The 19,431-nt window shown below is 50.2% G+C and overlaps 8 protein-coding genes across 8 annotated transcripts; 5 read left to right on the top strand and 3 right to left on the bottom strand.

The window, feature by feature from the left end:
* Nucleotides 1-398: 398 nt before the first annotated feature.
* On the bottom strand, nucleotides 399-2,487 carry FTJAE_2775 (palmitoyltransferase ERF2; the record flags this gene model as incomplete). The annotated part of the gene is made up of 2 exons (XM_037349003.1): nucleotides 399-1,172; nucleotides 1,225-2,487. The coding sequence occupies 2 exons, from the start codon at nucleotides 2,485-2,487 to the stop codon at nucleotides 399-401; spliced, it is 2,037 nt and encodes a 678-aa protein (XP_037210054.1).
* A 1,356-nt stretch (nucleotides 2,488-3,843) lies between these two features.
* FTJAE_2776 (uncharacterized protein) lies at nucleotides 3,844-4,393 on the top strand (the record flags this gene model as incomplete). Its single annotated transcript, XM_037349004.1, has 3 exons — nucleotides 3,844-3,951; nucleotides 4,045-4,111; nucleotides 4,170-4,393. 3 exons carry the CDS (start codon nucleotides 3,844-3,846, stop codon nucleotides 4,391-4,393), a joined length of 399 nt encoding a protein of 132 aa, XP_037210055.1.
* A 490-nt stretch (nucleotides 4,394-4,883) lies between these two features.
* Nucleotides 4,884-6,320, bottom strand: FTJAE_2777 (phosphoserine phosphatase; the record flags this gene model as incomplete). The annotated part of the gene is made up of 1 exon (XM_037349005.1): nucleotides 4,884-6,320. One exon carries the CDS (start codon nucleotides 6,318-6,320, stop codon nucleotides 4,884-4,886), a length of 1,437 nt encoding a protein of 478 aa, XP_037210056.1.
* Nucleotides 6,321-8,703: 2,383 nt separating this feature from the next.
* FTJAE_2778 (phosphoadenosine phosphosulfate reductase) lies at nucleotides 8,704-9,654 on the top strand (the record flags this gene model as incomplete). The annotated part of the gene is made up of 1 exon (XM_037349006.1): nucleotides 8,704-9,654. The coding sequence occupies one exon, from the start codon at nucleotides 8,704-8,706 to the stop codon at nucleotides 9,652-9,654; it is 951 nt and encodes a 316-aa protein (XP_037210057.1).
* Nucleotides 9,655-10,198: 544 nt separating this feature from the next.
* FTJAE_2779 (DUF207 domain protein) lies at nucleotides 10,199-11,216 on the top strand (the record flags this gene model as incomplete). Its single annotated transcript, XM_037349007.1, has 2 exons — nucleotides 10,199-10,636; nucleotides 10,719-11,216. The coding sequence occupies 2 exons, from the start codon at nucleotides 10,199-10,201 to the stop codon at nucleotides 11,214-11,216; spliced, it is 936 nt and encodes a 311-aa protein (XP_037210058.1).
* Nucleotides 11,217-11,364: 148 nt separating this feature from the next.
* FTJAE_2780 (ochre suppressor tyr-tRNA) lies at nucleotides 11,365-13,037 on the bottom strand (the record flags this gene model as incomplete). Its single annotated transcript, XM_037349009.1, has 5 exons — nucleotides 11,365-11,739; nucleotides 11,952-12,175; nucleotides 12,459-12,569; nucleotides 12,624-12,651; nucleotides 12,807-13,037. 5 exons carry the CDS (start codon nucleotides 13,035-13,037, stop codon nucleotides 11,365-11,367), a joined length of 969 nt encoding a protein of 322 aa, XP_037210059.1.
* Nucleotides 13,038-15,335: 2,298 nt separating this feature from the next.
* FTJAE_2781 (ferric reductase) lies at nucleotides 15,336-17,192 on the top strand (the record flags this gene model as incomplete). Its single annotated transcript, XM_037349010.1, has 1 exon — nucleotides 15,336-17,192. The coding sequence occupies one exon, from the start codon at nucleotides 15,336-15,338 to the stop codon at nucleotides 17,190-17,192; it is 1,857 nt and encodes a 618-aa protein (XP_037210060.1).
* Nucleotides 17,193-17,927: 735 nt separating this feature from the next.
* Nucleotides 17,928-19,321, top strand: FTJAE_2782 (NSE4 nuclear that plays a role in the function of the Smc5p-Rhc18p DNA repair complex; the record flags this gene model as incomplete). The annotated part of the gene is made up of 2 exons (XM_037349011.1): nucleotides 17,928-19,074; nucleotides 19,125-19,321. The coding sequence occupies 2 exons, from the start codon at nucleotides 17,928-17,930 to the stop codon at nucleotides 19,319-19,321; spliced, it is 1,344 nt and encodes a 447-aa protein (XP_037210061.1).
* Nucleotides 19,322-19,431: the final 110 nt, after the last annotated feature.

Consider the following 19,431-nt stretch of genomic DNA (forward strand, 5'->3'; position numbering starts at 1 on the left):
GCATCACTCCATTAAAAGCAAACTCGGATTTGTGATAAAAGTGAATCTAGTGGCTTAAACTGACTGTGGTATCTAAATAAAGTCTCAGATGTGTATCAGAGCCAGGGCTCGTCTTTCCCAGTCAATGCCCGTTCAACGCCCGCATGTCGGTGGCTATACCATAAGTTACCGACTTTTCCGAGTCTTGACTAAAAACAAAAGGGGAATGAATGCGTCAAGTATAGTCGACTAGTTAACATAAGGTAGGTAGGGGGTATAATAAAAGAAGAAAGAAACAGGCATCATATCATCCTGACCGCCTCACATGATGAATACTTCCCAGAAGCTACGCCATCTTGGAAAAAAAAGAAGAAAATATAACTACAATGCAAGAGTAAAATTCCACTTCAGTGCATCAGCTAATGACTGTGTTCACTTCTCAGAGCCACTGGACCTTGGAAACCAGAACTTCCAGGGACGACGTCGTGCATTTCCAATCCCTGGGAGCTCGATCTCGGCCGCTTGTCTCGTCGAATGCCTAGGCGTTGGTCGCCTTCGTGATAATGCGCCTTGAACTGATAATATGTGGGTTGTCGAGGGCGACATAGAACGACAATAAAGTTCTTCAACATGTTGGCCTGAGAGAATGCCCGGAAACGCTCCTTCTTAGCAAACTTGTGTGAATTCATGTACTCTCTCGTCGTTTCGCCTCGCGCCATGAGGAAGATGTGGTATCCCATCAAAGCAGCAGGATAAAGGAAGGAGATAAACCCAAGGAATACCAAGGCAAAAGGAACTCGGAAGTGGTCGATAGCTTTTCCGAATGAGACACCTTCCCGATTCTTGTAAAGCAGAATCTGTGTAAGAGAAGTGGCGATAAGGTAGGCCGCGAGGATAGTTGCGGATGTAACAAAGGTAAAGAAATATCGGTAATTACGTTTCCCGACACAGTTGTTGAGCCACACGCAGTGATGATCATGGGTCTCGATACAGTTATCGCATAAGCGACAGTGGTGGGCACGGGGTGGTCGCCAGATATTGCATGTTCTACAGTGCTTAACCGGAACTTCCATGGCGGCTGTTGATGATTCGGCAGATTTTATCAATGCCCAATCTGTCGTGGGTGGACTCAGTTGGAGAGGGTCATCGTTGTCGTCGACAGGGGGGAACTGGTGAAGATTTCGCGGAAGAATCTGACAAGCATTAGCCAACGCGCACCTTGATGCGAACAAGATATGGACTTACCCCAGGATCGGTAACAGAGGCGTGGATGAAGGAAGAGAAACATATATACGCAAGGTATGCAAAAACAATAGGTATCGCAGGTGATACATGCTTCCATAACCAAGGTGCTTCAAAACCAAAGAACAGGGCGCAAGGAATGATGACAAAGATACCAGTCGCAATATTAACAGGTCTCCCTCTTGTGTTTTGCCAGCGACCACCAAGACAGAATACCGTGTTGCCATCGAAATACTGATAAACACGTCCGAGGTCGGATTTCTGACTTGGCTTATGAGGGACGCGGGGATGACGCTCAGTATGAGAGTCTACAGGCCTGAACTGTGGTGAAGATGCGGACGAAGAGAGTTTCTCAGCTCCTTCGGTACTGCGATTCTGACTTTGCTGGCCTTCGTTACTTCGGCCCGGCATTAGGAAGCTTGATCGAAACGACCGTGGAGATTTGATCGGGCTGGGCAGGTTGTGTAGGTCCTTATAACTCTTGTCCACAATGATGTTGTGCTGAAAGTGACCTGTATCGGATGTCTTGCCTTGTTGAAGAGGACGAACACTATCCGTCAAACTCCCCGCAGGATAATGGCCATGACTAGGGCTCGTATTCGCTGTTATTCTGTCCAAAGTTTCTTGTTCCGTCATTTCCGTGCCTCGGGATGGTGGAGATCGCATGTTTTCGTCATTGCTTGTTTGGCGCTGCAGTTGCGCAATGGGATTCGATATGATACTTTGCCGTGTTTGGCTACCACTAGCTTCGCCGTGCTCGTCGAATCTTTGTTGTGACGTTGGCGATGTTGGTGACGTTGGTGAGGTGGGAGATGCTGGCGACATTTGAGTCATTGTAGATGGGCGATGCGATCCTCCTCTTTGCGCCTGTAATTTCTGCGAGCTCATGGGTCGGAAAAAAGCGTGCGACTGCAACGATGGAACATGGCTTCTGCTTGATAAGCTCGGCGCTTGACTTGTCGAACCGGCAGTCGAACTCTCGACACTCCCTCTCTTCGCTTGTACGCCAGAAAGATATGTCTTGTTACGCAAAGACTGACCCTGCCATGGACCCCTGGAAGACGCTCCCGTTCGTGCAGTATCCGGCCGGGAACCCATGTCCGCACTTCGAGGAATGCTCATTCTGTTCTTCTGCAACTCTGGCCCGTCCCCGTCCTCACTCGCGATGTCCGTCATTCGAGAAGAAATTATGCTCGGCGGCCGGGCGGCTTCGGAACGGGAATTTTGTGGCGCTGAGAAGCCATCGTCATCGGATTTCGCGGCCATAGCGATGGCAATGTTGAGTAATGGTGTCGTTCGCAGTGGTCTACCTGGAGACGACTTTACAGGAAGTCTTGGTCGAGATTAAGGGAACGGTTGCGCGAAAGGTCAAACCGAGTTCAGCCTCCCATTCATTCAGAGCCTCGTTAATTTCGTCGGCTGGCCAGTGAATAGGTAGGTAGTGTCGAATGATATCCAAAAGTGAAATCGGCACGGTCGGCAGGTTGGTCGCGTTACGCAGTACTTTACAAAGGAGCCAAATGAAGGGATGGAAGGACAGGGGTGAGAGGATACGGGTTTCGATCGTGGAAAAGGGAATTAGGAGAAAGTGGTCGCGAGAAAGATAGGTAGCTAAGCACGGCAGGTAGGTAGGTAAGGTAGGGAGCGCACAATTGGAGAGTTAAACCAGTAAGTAAAAGAGAACGTAAAGGGCGGCCAGCAACGAAAAGAAAGGTGATGGGATGGTGACAAGACGAAGAGGAGGTGTTGTATGCTTGTTCCTTTTTCCTGTCCTGTCCTGTCCTTGCCTGGTTCCGGCTCAGGACTGGTTTCTTTTTCCAAGCCCAGTCCAGCCTCAGAAACCTTGGGCCTGAATCCTTAGGTACCTAATTGGACGTTCGCGCTCATCCAAGCTGTCCTCGGGCCCCCCTACCTTAGTAGGTAGTAAGGGGCCAGGGGCTAACCTCAGGTCACTGAAGCCCCTGCTAGCGGCGCTGTTGTAAGGGCTGTCGGCGGTTGAGAACTCCAGACGATAATTGATCACGAAAAGTGCTATTGGACTAAGAGATTGCTATGGCTGAACGCATACGCCGCAATCAAAATGCTCTGTACCTTTTTCTCATGCACAAAAAGACGTCACTTTCGACAGATTGTGGAAACCTTCTGCAGCAACCCGTTTCGTTGACGTTTGACAGCCAGTCCCAGAATAACTTCGGTTACGGTAAATCAGTGAATAATGATGGTTGCATTCACTTAAAACTCGACTGAAGCCAGCTAATAACTTAACTTTACTAGTCTTGGCTTTAAGAGGCTGGTATGATCGTCGCTGCATCATAATGAACGAATCTTCATGCTTTAGCCAGGGACAAGAATAGTAGGGAGCCAGCTTGCGGCCTGGTTACCAAGGCATCATCGCTAGAAATGGAAGCTCCCGCCTGGACTCAACTCAAGACGTCATTTCTTGTAAATCGTGATGCTGCACGTGACCCTCTCAGCTCCCCCGGCATTGGCCAATGATAGTGCACGCATTCATCGTAGCGACTGTCTCCGAAATCATACGAGAACTTCAAAGCTTCAACCACCTAAGAAAGCCCCCGACGTAGAAACCCATTCTTCAACAGCAAACAAAATCACGTCGTCAAAATGGCCTCTCGCATCTCCCGCCGATTCCTCTCCACCACCGCCCGCCGCTTCCAGGAGCACCAGAAGGCCGAGCTCAAGAAGGAGTCTCGTCGCAACCCTGAGATTCTGGTGCGTCATAATGCCTCGGCCCACCCTTGGAACTATGCCAGGCCAAAACACTGAGCGATGGGAATGGACTATGAATCATGGTTGCTAACGTAGATGGATGATTTGCAGATTCTCGGTGGTGTTATGGTTGCTGCCCTTGGCGGTGCCGGCTACTTCTTTGGTACGGAAATTAGCTGATATGTCAAAACTGAAGCAATTGCTGACATCGCCATCTTCAGGCCGATCTCCCACCGGCGCTACCTCCGAGTCTCCCGTCACCATCGCTACTCACCCCTGGGAGAGCGGTAGCTCTGGCAAGTACCAGTACCACCCCGGTGGTGACCCCAACGCAGCCCCCAAGGACGCTCCCAGCGCTCTCAACGTTGTCGTCGTTCCCAACGTTACCCTTCCCGCCGAGCTTCACGAAAAGTACAACAAGTGGGGCAAGGACGGATATCCTTAAATCACGAGTTTGGAATGATTCTGAAGCTGGCTACATGAACAAGCATGTATTGTAGGGAATGAGGGGAGACCTTATGAGTTGGATCAGCCAGGTCTCCCACGTCCTGTGTAGAAAGAAGAAGGACAAGATGGGCTTGATTTAAGCAGCCACCCATAGTTCACATACGACGCGCCGCGATTTTTCTTAGCTTTGTGTCTTTCAACTATAATTTGACTTATCTCTGGCCTCATTATGTCTGTGCCTGATCTCCGGCTCCCGGGAATTGACCGGACCAAAGGCTGCTCTGGATATGTTCACATGGGCTTCCAATAACAACGGCGAAATGGCATGATTTCACATACGTCACAGAATAACTCTTGTTTCTCATTGTTTCTCGTTACTTCTTGGTATCTCATCACTCACCAATACAACACCCGTCATTCCTCGTAATATCCTAAACTCCTATCTTCACCAGTCTTGTGACAACTTTGTCTGAACTCAACGCCGACAACTAAACAACCAACGCATCAATTTCTTCGGAAATGAATCCAAGAAGATACAGGAGATCCAAGAGGCTCTCTCCGTTCAGGCGGGCGTTAGCTTCCATCTGAACACGGGGCTTTGCGTTCCATGCAACTCCTAGACCTGCCTTGTCCAGCATGAGCAAGTCGTTGGCGCCATCACCAACAGCAATGACTTGACACAGGTCAATGCCCTCCTTGGCAGCAATGTCCACGAGAAGATCCCTCTTCCGCTCCTTGCCCACAATGACCCCCTCGACCTCACCTGTGAACTTGCCGTCTTGAATAACGACGTGGTTCGCGTGGGCGTAATCAATACCCAGTTGGCCAGCTAGCCATCCTGTCAACGGCTGGAAACCGCCGGAGAGAACAGCTGTCTTGACGCCCAGTCGCTTGAAGGCCTTGATCAACTCTGGTACGCCCTTGGTGACGTCCAATACTGGCCGCAGGCCTTCAAACAGGTTGGCGGGAAGGCCCTTCAGAAGAGTAACGCGCTCGCGGAAAGAAGCCTCAAATTCCAGCTCGCCCATCATGGCACGGTGCGTAATCTCGGCGACTCGTGCAGCCAGATCTGGGGGATCCTTGACATGATCAGCCAAAAGATCAATCACCTCTTGAGTGATGAGTGTGCTGTCCATGTCAAAAACCACAAGTCGAGGATGGCGTCTCCACACTGTATCTCGCTGCAGGACCACATCGACGTTCCACTCCTGCTCAAATCGGTAGATCATCTCATGCTTTCTCAGGTCGTCCAGGCTCAGATATTCAGGTGATGGCGTAGGAGAGAGCGTGAGCTCAACAATGCGCGGTTGCTCTTGGTTATCCAAACATCGGTGAGAGGAGTGAGGCTCATCGGCGTCCTGAGGAAGAGGGAAAGAAGACATGAGGTGAAGGAATGAGGTGATGCATAGAGGCGAGATGTAAGAACCATAGATATGGTCGAGCTGCTCTGACTCTTGAGTTGGCGGCTCCAGAGGATACTCGTTGGGATCAGTGGTCGGGGCCAAGTTGGCGGGCAGAGACTCGTTACTGTCTGCAAAAGTGGTTTTGACGGGAGATCTGGAGCCCTGATCCTCGCCCCTTGGCTTATAGAAAAGGGTTGCGATAAGACGATCCGACTTCTCACCAGCTCTGGGGGCGCAATTGGGGTGAGAGTACGAGTGGCTCAGTCCACTGTCGACGACAGTCGGGGGGTTCTCCTCGGACGGGATGCCATTGAAGGGCAAGATTGGCCTCGTCTGGGGAACGGGTGAGTTGCTGGTGTCCTCTATAACGGTGTCAATGCCGTGGAACAGCTGATCCTGTCGAGCTGAGTCGGGTCGAGGAGGGCGGTACTCCTGGTGATCACTAAGGTATGAGCTGCTCCTCATGGAGCCCAGCTGCGGCCGTGTGACATTTTGTTTGGTGGGACTTGTCTTATCTGCCATTGTGTTGACTGCCTTGCCTGTTTGTGTGTGTACTGTAATGTAATTGCGTGCGTGCGCGCGCGGGGTGAGATTTGCTAACGTCTGACTGACTGGCTCTGACTGGTTCCGGTAATCAATAGCGTCCGTCAAGGAAGAGCTGAGATACGAGGTTTAAAAGCCCAGAAAGGAGACTAAGAAATGTTTAAATCAACCTAGGTAGCTAGGATAAGTGATAACGCGCAAGCGCCTGTGGTACAGCGAGCAACGGACCCTAGAAGCTTGCGTTAAATCAATCTTCGGACTCCAAAGATGAGAGGGTAGTAAGCGTGGGTAGGCAGGATGTCTTTCGCCAGGGCACTTCTCTCCGTGTCTTAGCCCCCGCCAATGGCTCGTGCGACTTTGACCTTACGGCATCTGCGGCTCCTGTCAGGCTTGGTCTAGTGTATGATTGGTGCAAATAAGCCCGCAGCCTCACGGGTTTTGTCATTTTGATGAAGACATTCAATGAACCTGGAAAATCACGTGAGTGTAATTTAAGATGTATGTAACTCTGATGAAATGTCTGTGTAGATCTTTGAAGGCCGTGGCTGTAAATTGCAGCCCTCAGTTTGCCTTGTTGGAGTCCTTACTCTGGGCATCCAGTTAGCTCATTGTATTGGCTTCATACGGCCCGGTGTTGATAGCAAACTGTTGGTGTCAACTCATAAAGAAAACATTGAATGATAAACACTTGGCTCACCCAGGAGCGAAAATCGACAAAATTATAGAGTACGGGTCACATTGATAAAGCAATGACGCAAGCAACGGGCTGGGATTATGACGTAGCTTGAGATTAGGTCAGAGATCTCCACGTTAGCTTGACAAGTCAGCAACTTTGGCATTTCATTGTTAAACCCGTATATTAGTGAGCACCCAACCATCGGAACACGGCCTAACCTTTGATCCTTGATGCGAATAGTAGTCCGTCCCGAAGAGGAGGAAAAAATTGTTCAAATTGGAGCCAGGCACACAACGGCAGTCGCACGGTTCCTCGGGACCGATGTTCCGAACCTCATATTGACAAAGACCGACTGCCGCACCGGCTGCTCGGTAATAGATTGCGCCTTCGAAGCACGTCTTTTTGGGAGCATGTAAGACGCCAGCACAATTTTATAACTGGAATTGACTAGGTAGGTTGTGTCCATGTTTATACTTATACAGGCTGAGATACAGGCAATGAGCTGTCGGCCCGTAAGGTATGTAGGAAGCATAACTCAAAAGTCATCAACAATGGAACTTTGATATCATCGATCTCAGCATGTGGCAACACAATGGCTCATTCTTGCGACAGATACACATACATACATCGAGTGACACACTATCATCGTAAACGGAAAGCATATTCGCTTCCTCCGGGGATACTATGTAATTTCAATTTCGCAACCCAAGCCAAAATGACATGATCGCGGGGAACCTGCCCTCGTGCTCACAATCGTGCAATGGATGGCCCTGGTCAGTCACTGACTCCATCTGATCTCGCCAATCCGATGGTTAGTTGATACATCCATGCCCAGATCTAGATAACATGAGATTTGGCTTTGATTGTGAGGTGAGCCAGTTCAAGACCATATAATTTCTAAGCGATACTTATAGAACCTTCTGCTCGCATGATAATGATGATGATGATACCTAACCTCCAACACCCGGGGTTGCCGCTACCTATAGACAGACTATAGTCCCACCGAATAAGAGGCCCAATGGACCTCCGGCTCGGCGGCTGTATCGAAGTTATGTCGTTGTCCGGGATGAGGTGAGGCAAAACAAGTCCCATCTGCTGGGCGCCATTTCAGGGCTTTGGTCCCTAGGCCAATCAGACTTTGTCCTGACCGTGGCGCCCCCATCGCGAAAGGTATAGCGTCGATGTCGTGATCAGTCTCAGTTGCAACTCATGGTCGTTAATCCTCATGGCGGCGATTGCGCAATTGCAGCTCCCCATCTTTTTCCACCTCCTGGGCTCGTCACAGGCAGAATACTCTCGGGTTCGGACGATGTCCTTGCACATTACTAAGGACGCCCTTGATCGGGTGCACAGCGGGCGGTCGCCCGGACATAGGTAGCTTGTAAACCCCATACAACTCAGCTCGTCTCTCCCTCTCCGTCTCCCTCTCTCTCGACTTAACTTAAGAATTTGACTGTCCTCGTTCATTGTCGTGTTCGTCATCTCGTCTTTCCAGTGCTTTGAAATCCTACTCTATAATCAAATCAGCACACTATCTGCGTCATCAACTCGACTAGAGCCTCTTGACTCTACCTTACCTTTGGCTGCCTATTAGATATAACTGGGATACACTCTTCACCTATCCCAGCATTCAACAAGACTCAAGTAGCAACTCATCTTTGAAACACCATCACCGCGTCCTTCAACATGCCTGCCTTCATCTCCCAAACATCCTCGCAGGTGTCACTCACCGACATCAAGCTTGAGTGCGAGTCAGGCTATGTCTCTGGACAAAACTCAGAATACTCATCACCATCATCATCAACCACTCTGCCCCAGGTCTCTCTCACCAAGGCCCACATCAACCACCTCAACAACATGCTCGAGGATATGCACCCCATGGACATCCTCCGATTCTGCAAGGTCATGTTCCCTAACCTGTACCAATCCACTGCTTTTGGCTTGACTGGTCTCGCAACCATGGACATGCTCTCCAAGATCCAGAAGGAGCACCCCAACTCTCCCACTGTCGACCTCATCTTCCTGGATACCTTGTACCACTTCAAGGAGACATACGACCTTGTCGACCGAGTGAAGGAGCGATACCCCAACGTCCCTGTCCACATCTTCAAGCCCGATGGCGTCAACACTACCGAAGAGTTCGAGGACATGTACGGAAAGGAGATGTGGAACACCGCCAGTGAGATGTATGACTGGATTGCCAAGGTCGAGCCTCTCCAGCGAGCCTATGATGAGCTCAAGGTTGCTGCCGTACTCAACGGTCGTCGACGATCTCAGGGTGCTGCCCGTGGTTCCATCCCCATCATCGAAGTTGACGATGAGCGTGGTGTTGTCAAGATCAACCCTTTGGCCACATGGTCCTTCAAGCAAGTCAACAACTACATCAAGGAGAACAATGTTCCCTACAACGCTCTCCTCGACCAAGGCTACAAGTCCATCGGCGACTGGCACTCTACTGCCCCCGTCAAGGAGGGTGAAGACGAGCGAGCCGGACGATGGAAGGGCCAAGACAAGACCGAGTGTGGCATCCACAACAAGAAGTCTCGATACGCCGAGTTCGTTGCTATGATGGAGCGCAAGCAACAAGAGGAGAAGCTTGCTGCTGCTCTCGAGAAAGTAGCTCTACCCACCGTATGAGTGCACTTGCACCCAGGCAACCACTTATCTTTGATGACTTAATGATTGAGGCATTATGCGAGGCGTTTAAGGGGATAAACTGGCTCAGCAGTTATCGTGACTGAGCAGAATGAAGCTTTTGGTATTTCGGGAAATCATTGAATGGCGTTAGGAAAAATACAGGAAGCAGGATGCAACGGAGGAATAGCAAGCACATGACGAAGATAGATCTGTCGCAGGCTGCAGACAGAACAATAAATGAAGGAATCAACCAAACCTCGCAACATGCGTCTTTGATAGTGAGGTCTGCGATGTCAATTATGAGAAATGAGGTCAAATGTCAATGGTAATCAGGATCACGAGGTTGGAGCCACAATGATAAGCTACCCCGCGTCAAGACATGAGTTTTCAAGCTAACAAAGCATCACGTCTCCACTGCCAGATTCTGATATCGTCTTATCTGAGCCTTTCGACCTACCCTTTAGTGCTACCTACAACTGTCCATCGTGACCTTTTTCAGCCTTGCGCCACTGCTAACAAATAAAAAGTCTTGCCTCTTGTCAATATGCAGGACCTCATTTCTTCTCCGCCCGCCTTTGTTGAAAGAAAGAGAAAGATCCTTGAACAACTTGCGATTCCAGACACAGAATACACGGATGCTTCACCGAAAGGCTCTGTAGATGAGGGCATCAGGGATCTCATTGATGAAATTAACCAACAATCCGGATTTGTCACTACCAGCAGCTGTGCAGGTCGTGTCAGCGTTTTTCTTGAAGGGCGGAGAGTTGCTGACACTGAAGGACAAGATGAACGGGTAGCGGGTGTTGGTGGAAAAGGTGCTGGGGGTGCTTGGTTGTTCGTTTCCCATGATCCAGTCCCTGACAAGGGTGATGGAAGTACAGACTGGAGCAGTTTATTTGGACTCCGGGAATCTACAGAGGCACAGGAGACAACTGGGCAAGTGAAAGAGAGAAGACTTGTCCACTTCAAGTACGAGGCAATGGTAAGCAGAAATTGTGCTGTATCTAATATAGCAGAAATGCATTATATAATACAAAGAACATCCATACTGAGATATTACGTAGATCCTCCACGTTCTCACAGCATCACCCGAACACGCTCAACTACTTCTGCGTTGCGGCCTTCAGGCAGGGTTTCGCGAGTCGGGTGCCCTCAATATCATCCCGAATGACAAGGATGCTGCCACTCCTATGGTGGCTATACGGACAATGGGGCTTGCCTTTGAGTCTCTCATCGGGCAGCAAATTGATGGGCATCGGCAACGCATAGTCTCACCCGAGTACCTCCAGACCCTCGTCCAGATTGCCAATGAGCGCTTTATCGAGAATAAGAAGCGCATTGAACGCTTCCAAAACGCCTTCAGAGATGCTGTCGCTGCTCCAGTACCACGTCTAAACCCTGAAGGGCAAGAATGGGAGGACGCTGCAGCAAGAAGAGAAAGGAAGCGCGCTGAGGGCCTGCGAAAGAAAGCCGAGCTGAAAGCCAAGCAAGAGACAGCACCAGAATCAGACCGTGCCAACTCAGGAAAGGAGGAAGATGCAGGACTGTTTCTTGAGATATAAGTTGTACACTTTGATTCCTCAAACCTATTTTCCCCGCTATCAATGCCGTAATGTACACGTGCATACCTGTCTGGGCATACCAGAACCCATCGCCTCTATATCTCTATAGAATCATTCTCCATTCCCATTACCGGTTTTCCTTAACTCTCTACGAGACGACCTTCTCGACCCAGCTCTTCTCAAGTTTCTTGACTTCAGCCTTGAAGTTCTCCACCTCCTGCCAACAGTCGAGCGGCCGTCGGTCATGCTCCCGCAGACATCGAATGACCTCATTGCGCGCTCCCTCAACGCTCTCGGGCAGAGGACGCACTTGCTTGCGTGACTCGAGCTTCTTACGCATGGCTTCAATCTCCTTGCTGACGGTGTACTGGCTCGTGCTGTTGTCATCTTTGAAATCGGCGCTGGCAAGTTTCTCGTGTGCTATTTTGAGAGCTTCGGCCTCTTTCTGCTGTAGCTTCTTGAGCTCCTCGGCCACGCGGGCCTGGAGCTGGAGCTCGACTATCTTGGAGCGAGAGGCATCGGTCTATTCAGAATCGAGAGAACGTGCATTAGCTTCGATTGACGCCCGTGGAAAATACAATTGCAAGACGTTGCGGATAGAAGTACCTCATTGCTGGATTGTAGTGAATTAACGAGATCTTGTGACAGTCCGTTAGGCGCTGAGCTGTTTATTGGCAAGCTGTTAGTCGCTGATGGGAACATAGCAGCATACCCTCCATAATCAGATAAACTTACGCCTTCCACACATGTGAGGAGATTGGTTTCGACTCGCTGGAACCCATTGTGTCGACCGCAATGGCTGTACAACCGATGTTCAATGCCCGTGATAGCCTTCCTGGAAATTCCGGCGTGGAGCGGCGATCCGTGGCTGCCTGAGGTTGCAAATACACCTGGTCCAGCGACGCCGAGTGTGGCGCCTGAGTGTGGCGCCTCACCGGCGACCGAGACATGGTCACAAACTATTACACCACATGCCACTTGTACTGTCATTAATGCATAGCATTGTCCAAGTAGGCTTGAACATAGGACGATGTCCGTGCTACTTGCGATGATGATTCAACAAACATGCCACTGTCGACAATCTATCTTCCACAAACAATGATAAACTCATAACACCGGCCAAGCCCGCGCTTATTACGATCTGATGTTGGGGTAAGATGGCCTGTTCCATGATCATAGCGATTTACAGAAGCCAATGCCTGCCGATGCAAAGAATGGGGGTGTCACGGCGACCCAGCTTACGAAGTCCTGCTGTACTGTAAGGTCGCGGCTTGACTGGCCGATAGGATCCAAGGATTAACGCAAGCATCAGGTTCAGGACAATCTCCTCAAGGGGCCTTGAGATTTCCATATCTAGAATCGAGATAGCGCCCGCTCGTGGGGCTGTATACATCGGATGTAGCTTACCAAGGCATCGGAAGCGAGCATTCAGGCACTAGATAATTTTATCTGTGACGCCAAGACAGTCGACCTGATAGACAATGTGCGCCAAAGGATCAAGAGCCTCGTGGGCCTGGATATCCAGCGGTCATTTTTCCGTTATCATGTTAGATGGTGGACAGGCTAGCTGGGCCGCAGTATCAAACTGACGTCGAAACAGAATTCCATCAACCACAGGACGAGAAAATATAAGATTGCGGGCCGCGTCTGACCCTTGGCAATGATGTTTGCAGGGAGCATCTCTGAATACCTTGTTGATTGAGGCTTTTGGTCAGCATTGGCAATCTGTCGTGCTAAGCGAGGAGATGAAGCCTTGAGTTGAGAAGTCTTGGTGAAGGAAGAAGCATGGGAGCTGTCATCGTGGTTGTGGTTGTGGTTCATGGCATGACAGATGCGCCCTCATGGTTTGCCGTGCAAGCCGTAGGATGTTTCAGTCAGGCCGTTTTCATCCACTCTGAGCAGGATTGCGTCAGAGGAACAATGAGACGAGAAACTGGAAACCGATGCGTTTATCCGAACATCAAACAGGAAACAATTTTTTTTTTCATCGTCTGGAAACGTGTCGCGGCGGTGCTGAACTTGAGCTTGTGATACGAGAGTGAGCGTTCCTAACCGGATGCCTCTAAGAGAATGAGTCGTTGGCGGCAATGCTGCGGGGCATTGAGTGGCTACGAAGCGCTGTAAGTGCTCAAGTGCCCACATTCTTGCAGCAGGTCTGGCCGTTGACAGCCAGTCTAGCCAGTCCAACCAAGTCCACCCCTGAAGAGTTGAGCAGAAAACTTGGAGTTTCCCATTCGCCATTCCAAAAGGGGGCCCGGGTGGTCCCCTGAGCAAGGGCCAGCCAGGGCCAGCAAGTGGCTGGTTTCAGAAGCATTGAGTTACCAGGATCTGCCAACAAGCAGCCACTAAATAATGTTCCTCTTCCGCCGAAGGCCTAATTCTGAGATCTGCTAGCGACATCTCTCACCCAATTGGCCATATCTTGCGAAGCCACGCCGTTGCTGGGAGTGCCCCTGCCGTGCTGCAGCTGATGGAGGCTTTTTAAAGTCGGGTGCTAAAGTTCCTAGGCACTCGTGTAAGATGCGCTTTAACGCTCGTGGTTCGTTGTGCCATGAATCTTGTAGCTCTTGTATTGTAAGACATCGGAAGACGTAGTGTAATGTGCGGTCCAACCAGATCGATATGAATTGAATTCTCGGCTTTACGGCTCACAGCTGGAAACAGCACGCCCTGCAGGGGGTCCCAGTTATATCCATCCGTCCAGACTCTGCGGTGCCGAGCCTAGAAGTCTGCTCTTGTCTGTAAGGGGCTCCTTGTGATAGAGACGAACAGGGAGGGGATCCTCTGCCATGCCATGCCCTGCTGTGCGAGTAAATTCTTTCAGCGCCAAGACGCGTAGTACACAGCCTTTTCGGCCAAGTTTGGATGCGGATTGCCCACTGTATCTGGGCTGACAAGTCAAGTGGCGGCGGACTAACTTGAGCTGGGGGGGACCCGTTTACAATACATATTATCACAACGTCCGCTCCGCTGGGCTTCGTGTAGGTATTGCCTCTTCATTCCTCTTGGTCTTTGCTTCGTGCCGTTTACGGTAGTTTGTTCCCTGTTTTATTTTTATCTTTTTCTTCTTTCGTCCTCTGGACCATTGAAACATTCTTCGCTGAGGCTGGCCACTCTCTTCGTCGATCCGCCTGACAGACTGCTTTCGTCGCTGTCGGCCACTGTTCACCGGTTCTCGCCCTCGTGTTTGTCTCTGCTTGTGGTTTCGGGTCTCAGAACAGGTTGAAACATTGAAAAACAACCGTTTCCCGCTTGGCTTCGATTGCCATTGTTTCCTCCGGTCGATCATTCATTATTTGGGTACCTATTGTCTTGTGTGGTACGACAGAGCGCCTCAATTCCTGCCTCACTTCCATATTTCATTCACTACCTATACTTACCTTATCATTCTTCATACTCGCGCAAGCGCCCAAACGTCAACGTCGATCGTCTTAAACGCTTGCCTTTATCGATTGGACTGTGTCTCAATTCGCCCTTGCCCTTCCTTTTCTTACTCGCGGCAATTGACATCGACCCGTTCTTTACCGCTGATCCAAATCCGCCCAAGGTTGGAGATCGTCAGCCTGGCCTGCTTTCTTCCCAACTGCAACTGAGAACATCATCATCACCTTGTTGACGAGGTGAAGCCGACTTGGACATTCTACGTCATTGAGAACTGCCCTGTAGCGACAGTGATCGATATCCAAGTCAGCCTTGTTCTCCGCGGATTGTTTATTGTTCTTTGCTGCCCTTGCCGCTCTTTGCCTTTGTGCTGCGTTACATTGTGTGTTGAACACACCTTCACCAGCACCAAATCTCCCAAGTCACCACCCAACATCTCGCTCGCCGATCACGATTTATCGACACAAGCGCCAAGTCAACCATTTGTTTACCATCATGTTCTGACACCAAAGAGCAAACACAAGGAGGAACAGCTTGCAGTTACTTTCTTTAAAATCACCACTGACCTCTTGACTCTTATTTGGGAACCTTTTGTTCGTCGCACAATTATACTGTCCATCATTCATTCACAGCGAACTGCGAATACTCCCTCTTCATTCGTCTGAAGACCCCGGATAAAAGGAAACCGACTCTCATTTTACTACTAAACTCGCTCCCAGAGAGCAACTACTTAACAAGATGGATTTCACGCGGCGCAGGATCGCCGATATCAGCTCATACATACCAACATCAACCCTCAAATCTCGTGGCGAAGCCGCTCCTGCAGATGCTGAGGCAACTCCAAACTATCACTCAAATCTCGATGGTGTAAACCAACCTATGAATTTACTTTTTAAAGATGCCTTGTGGTGGACCTTGGGCATCATGGCCCTTGTTGTCCTGTCCATCAGAATAATTGAAATCCTGTGGATGAGACTCCGCCAGGTGTCTGCCATGAATGTGTCCGGCTCCAAGCAAGCGTACTGGAGAATATCTCAATGGAGCTGGATGCCAAACGTCAAGAAGAACCTCATATACGCTCCTCTGTGGAACAAACGTCACAACCGAGAGTTCAAGTTATCCTCTGCCATTAGCATGGGAACTCTTCCTTCACGACTTCACTTCATCATCCTCTTCATCTATCTGGGCAGCAACTTCGCCTATATGTTCGTCCTCAACTGGCACAACGAGAACAAGCTTGCTTTCTGTGCCGAGTTACGAGGCCGCTCAGGAACCTTGGCCCTTGTCAACATGGTGCCCTTGATCATTTTCGCTGGGCGCAACAACCTCCTCATTGGCCTGCTCAAGATCAGTTTCGACACCTACAATCTCCTACATCGATGGATGGGTCGTATTGTGGTCCTCGAGTCTATCATCCACACTATCGCCTGGCTCATTGTCGCCGTCGACGACTTGGGTTGGGATGGTGTTGGTCATAAACTTTCCCATGGACTTTTTGAAGGTTCGGGAGCCGTTGGCACGGTTGCTATGACCTTCCTCCTTCTGCTTTCCGTTTCGCCTTTGCGTCATGCCTTTTACGAGACTTTCCTCAACGTTCACATTGTCCTAGCCTTCGTTGCCTTCGTCGCTACATGGATACACTGTGCTTCGTCTGCACTCAAAGGTGGTCTACCTCAACTTCCCTGGATCATGGCTATCATGGCCATCTGGTTCGCCGACCGCCTAGCTCGTATGCTCCGGATTGTCTTTGTCAACTGGTCTTCCAAGGGGTGGACTGATGCGGTGTGCGAGGCTATGCCCGGCAATGTCACTCGAGTCACCCTCCACTTACCGCGATATGTCGATATCGAGCCTGGTACTCACGCGTACCTGCGCTTTTGGGGTCTTTGTGCCTGGGAGAGCCATCCTTTCTCTATCTGCTGGGTCAATCATGTACGCGATAACAGCTTACCGATTACGGAAAAGGATCCTCTCCACGCAGTCGACAAGTCAACTATGACCACTACAGTCTCTTTCCTGATTGGAGCCCAGACAGGCTTCACTAAGAAACTCTTTGACCGTGCCTCCAGATGCCCGCGAGGTCTCCGTATCAAGGCTGCAATGGAAGGCCCCTACGCCGGACACAACAGCCTTGATTCATATGGCCACGCAGTCCTTTTTGCCGGCTCCACTGGAATTACTCACCAAATCTCCTACATCCGCCATCTCCTCGAAGGATACAACCAGGGCACTACTGCTGCTCGACGCATTACACTTGTCTGGATCATCCGCGAATACGAATCTCTCGAGTGGGTGCGGCCCTACATGGATACGATTCTTCGTATTCCAAACCGAAAAGACATCCTCCGCATCCAGATCTTCGTTACCCGTCCTCAGAACCCACGCGATATTGTCAGTGCTAGCGCCACAGTGCGCATGTTCCCAGGACGGCCAAACGTCCCACTCATCCTGGCCCGAGAGGTGCAAGAGCAGATGGGTGCCATGTGCGTCACAGTCTGTGGCCCTGGTGCTCTTGCTGATGATGTTCGGGGTGCTGCCCGAGCAGTGCAGGGCTCAACCGTGGTGGACTTTGTGGAAGAAAGCTTTACGTGGTGAACTGCTACGAGAGTGGTGGAAGTAATCAAGAGGTTTCCGTTCGAACTGTACATACTTACGGCAAGTGGGGGTTATTTCATGGAGGGAGGTCGATATCATGGACAATCATAGCGTAGAAGCGTTTCCATAAATCGATCGATCGTATTATCAGAGATCTTAAGAGAACTATTACTGGAACGAACCACATTTTTGTTTATATTAGTGATATGTTATTAACCAATAGCCCAGGATCTGGCAGCACCATGTACTTATTACCCTACCCAGTCTCTTAATTCATGAGGCTCAGGCAAACCTGGTACATGTGGTTCCATTCAACTAAAGTTCAGTTGTCAGATCTAATGAAAGTCAGGGGACAAGAACATACCAGACCTCGATATAGGGCGTCAAAATAAACCCAGCAAAGAGTCCCTTAAGCTTGGGCTAATTTACCTAATACTTTCATCACTTTTTGTTTCCTCCCCAAGGTACTAAGGTAAGGTACCTTACCTATGGAGACCCCTCCCTGCCTGCCCCGCAAACTTCTTCTCCCAGGGCAGGTGGAGCTCAAGGTTAATTGAAAGAAGTACGTACCTGCCTCACGTCGCGTTTAACTCCTCAAAGACGCGATTGTGCCACAACTAAACCTTTTAACTTTAACAAAGCACTGAGATTACACGTTCTCAACGGATACAAGAGCCTAAGTAGATTAGATTCCAAGTCAATGCTTTCATTTAAACGACTCACTCTATCGCACGAATGCCTACTCGAACACATGATTCCCCGTCGCATTCGCGATCACCATCGCCGCCCTCAAGAGCCACACCGGCGCATCGAAACCTAGCGGTCAGAGAACGGGATTCAAGTCGCTCCGCATCTGGGGCCAAGAGGAAGAGAGCGGACACAAGAAACGGAGAACCCGCGAACCATCGAAGACGGACAGTTGAACCTACAGCTGACAGTGAAGACGAGGAGGAAGACGAGGATATCTACGATCCTGACCAGCCACTGGAGGAGCGCCGCAGAGTCCAGCAGGGCTTCAGAGACTTGCTTCGCGATGTGACGGAAAACACCGAGGAATACCTACAAGGAGACTCGCGAGGGCTTCATGAGGCCATTCTCCGCGCCGATGAACTATCGAAGAAAGTCAGACAGACTACAGAAGCCACAATTGACTCACGGCTACTCGTTAGCACTACCGACCTATCTTACCGAAAGACTTTGAGACTCACACAAGGCAGCCTCTCTCAAGGCATCGATGTTGATGAGTTTGTTTCAAAATGCATCACATATATGAGACATGGCCGAGGAATTATGGACGATAATGCACCCGAGCTCTCGAGCACCCAACGTCAAAGAAGAAGGACCACAAGAGGGGATGAAGATGGCGAGGACGACATCGGGGACGAGGGCGATATGATGAATTGGCCACATCTTGGCCGTTTTGCCAGCTTGCCTTATATCAGGCGTCCCGCTCTCCCCGGGTTCCTCCTTGGGCCTCTGTCGGTCGAGAAGAAGGCTCGCAAGATTACAAAGCGAAGTGCACCCTTTAGACCCAACAATTTGACTGAGACGCGTCCCGAAGTGCTCAATGTCGAGGATCTGGCCAAGAAGGAGAACGATCTCACCGCGATTTGCGGCAAGATTCTTCATCAATTACAAACTCTCCAGGCGAACATTCAGGGAACTGTAGCGGACCTGATTGATGAGACTATGGATGATGAGGAACAGACCAAGATTATGCATCAACATGGCCTTCGGAGCACCGGTGGCATTGACTTGATGCGGTTCGTTGTGAATCCCAAATCATTCGGTCAAACCATCGAGAACATGTTCTATGTCAGCTTCCTTGTCAGAGACGGCAGAGTGAAGATCGACTTTGATGAATTCGATTTACCAGCGCTTGGTTAGTTAATCATGGCCGGGACGTCTGAAACTCGCTAACTGGATGTATAGAAATCATAGAGAGAGATGTCGAGGGAGAGGAAGAAGAGCCGACACGACACGGGGCAGCGAAACACCAAGCAATTCTTTCCATGGACATGGAGACCTGGCGGGACATCATTGACACATTCGACCTCAAGGAGCCCATGATTGCTCACAGAAAGGAGGTGACAACTTCGGGACCTGGTGCGCGGGGTTGGTATAGCTGAGTGGGAAAGGGGAAGCATGGACAGACATGCCGAGTCTTTTTCAAATCCGTGATTCATTGTGTTGAAACACCGGGATAATCTTATTTGCCTGCGAGATACCTACCAGGAGT

The sequence above is a fragment of the Fusarium tjaetaba genome (genome assembly GCF_013396195.1).
Source record: "Fusarium tjaetaba strain NRRL 66243 chromosome Unknown NRRL66243_c0000058, whole genome shotgun sequence".
Lineage (NCBI taxonomy): Eukaryota > Fungi > Ascomycota > Sordariomycetes > Hypocreales > Nectriaceae > Fusarium > Fusarium tjaetaba.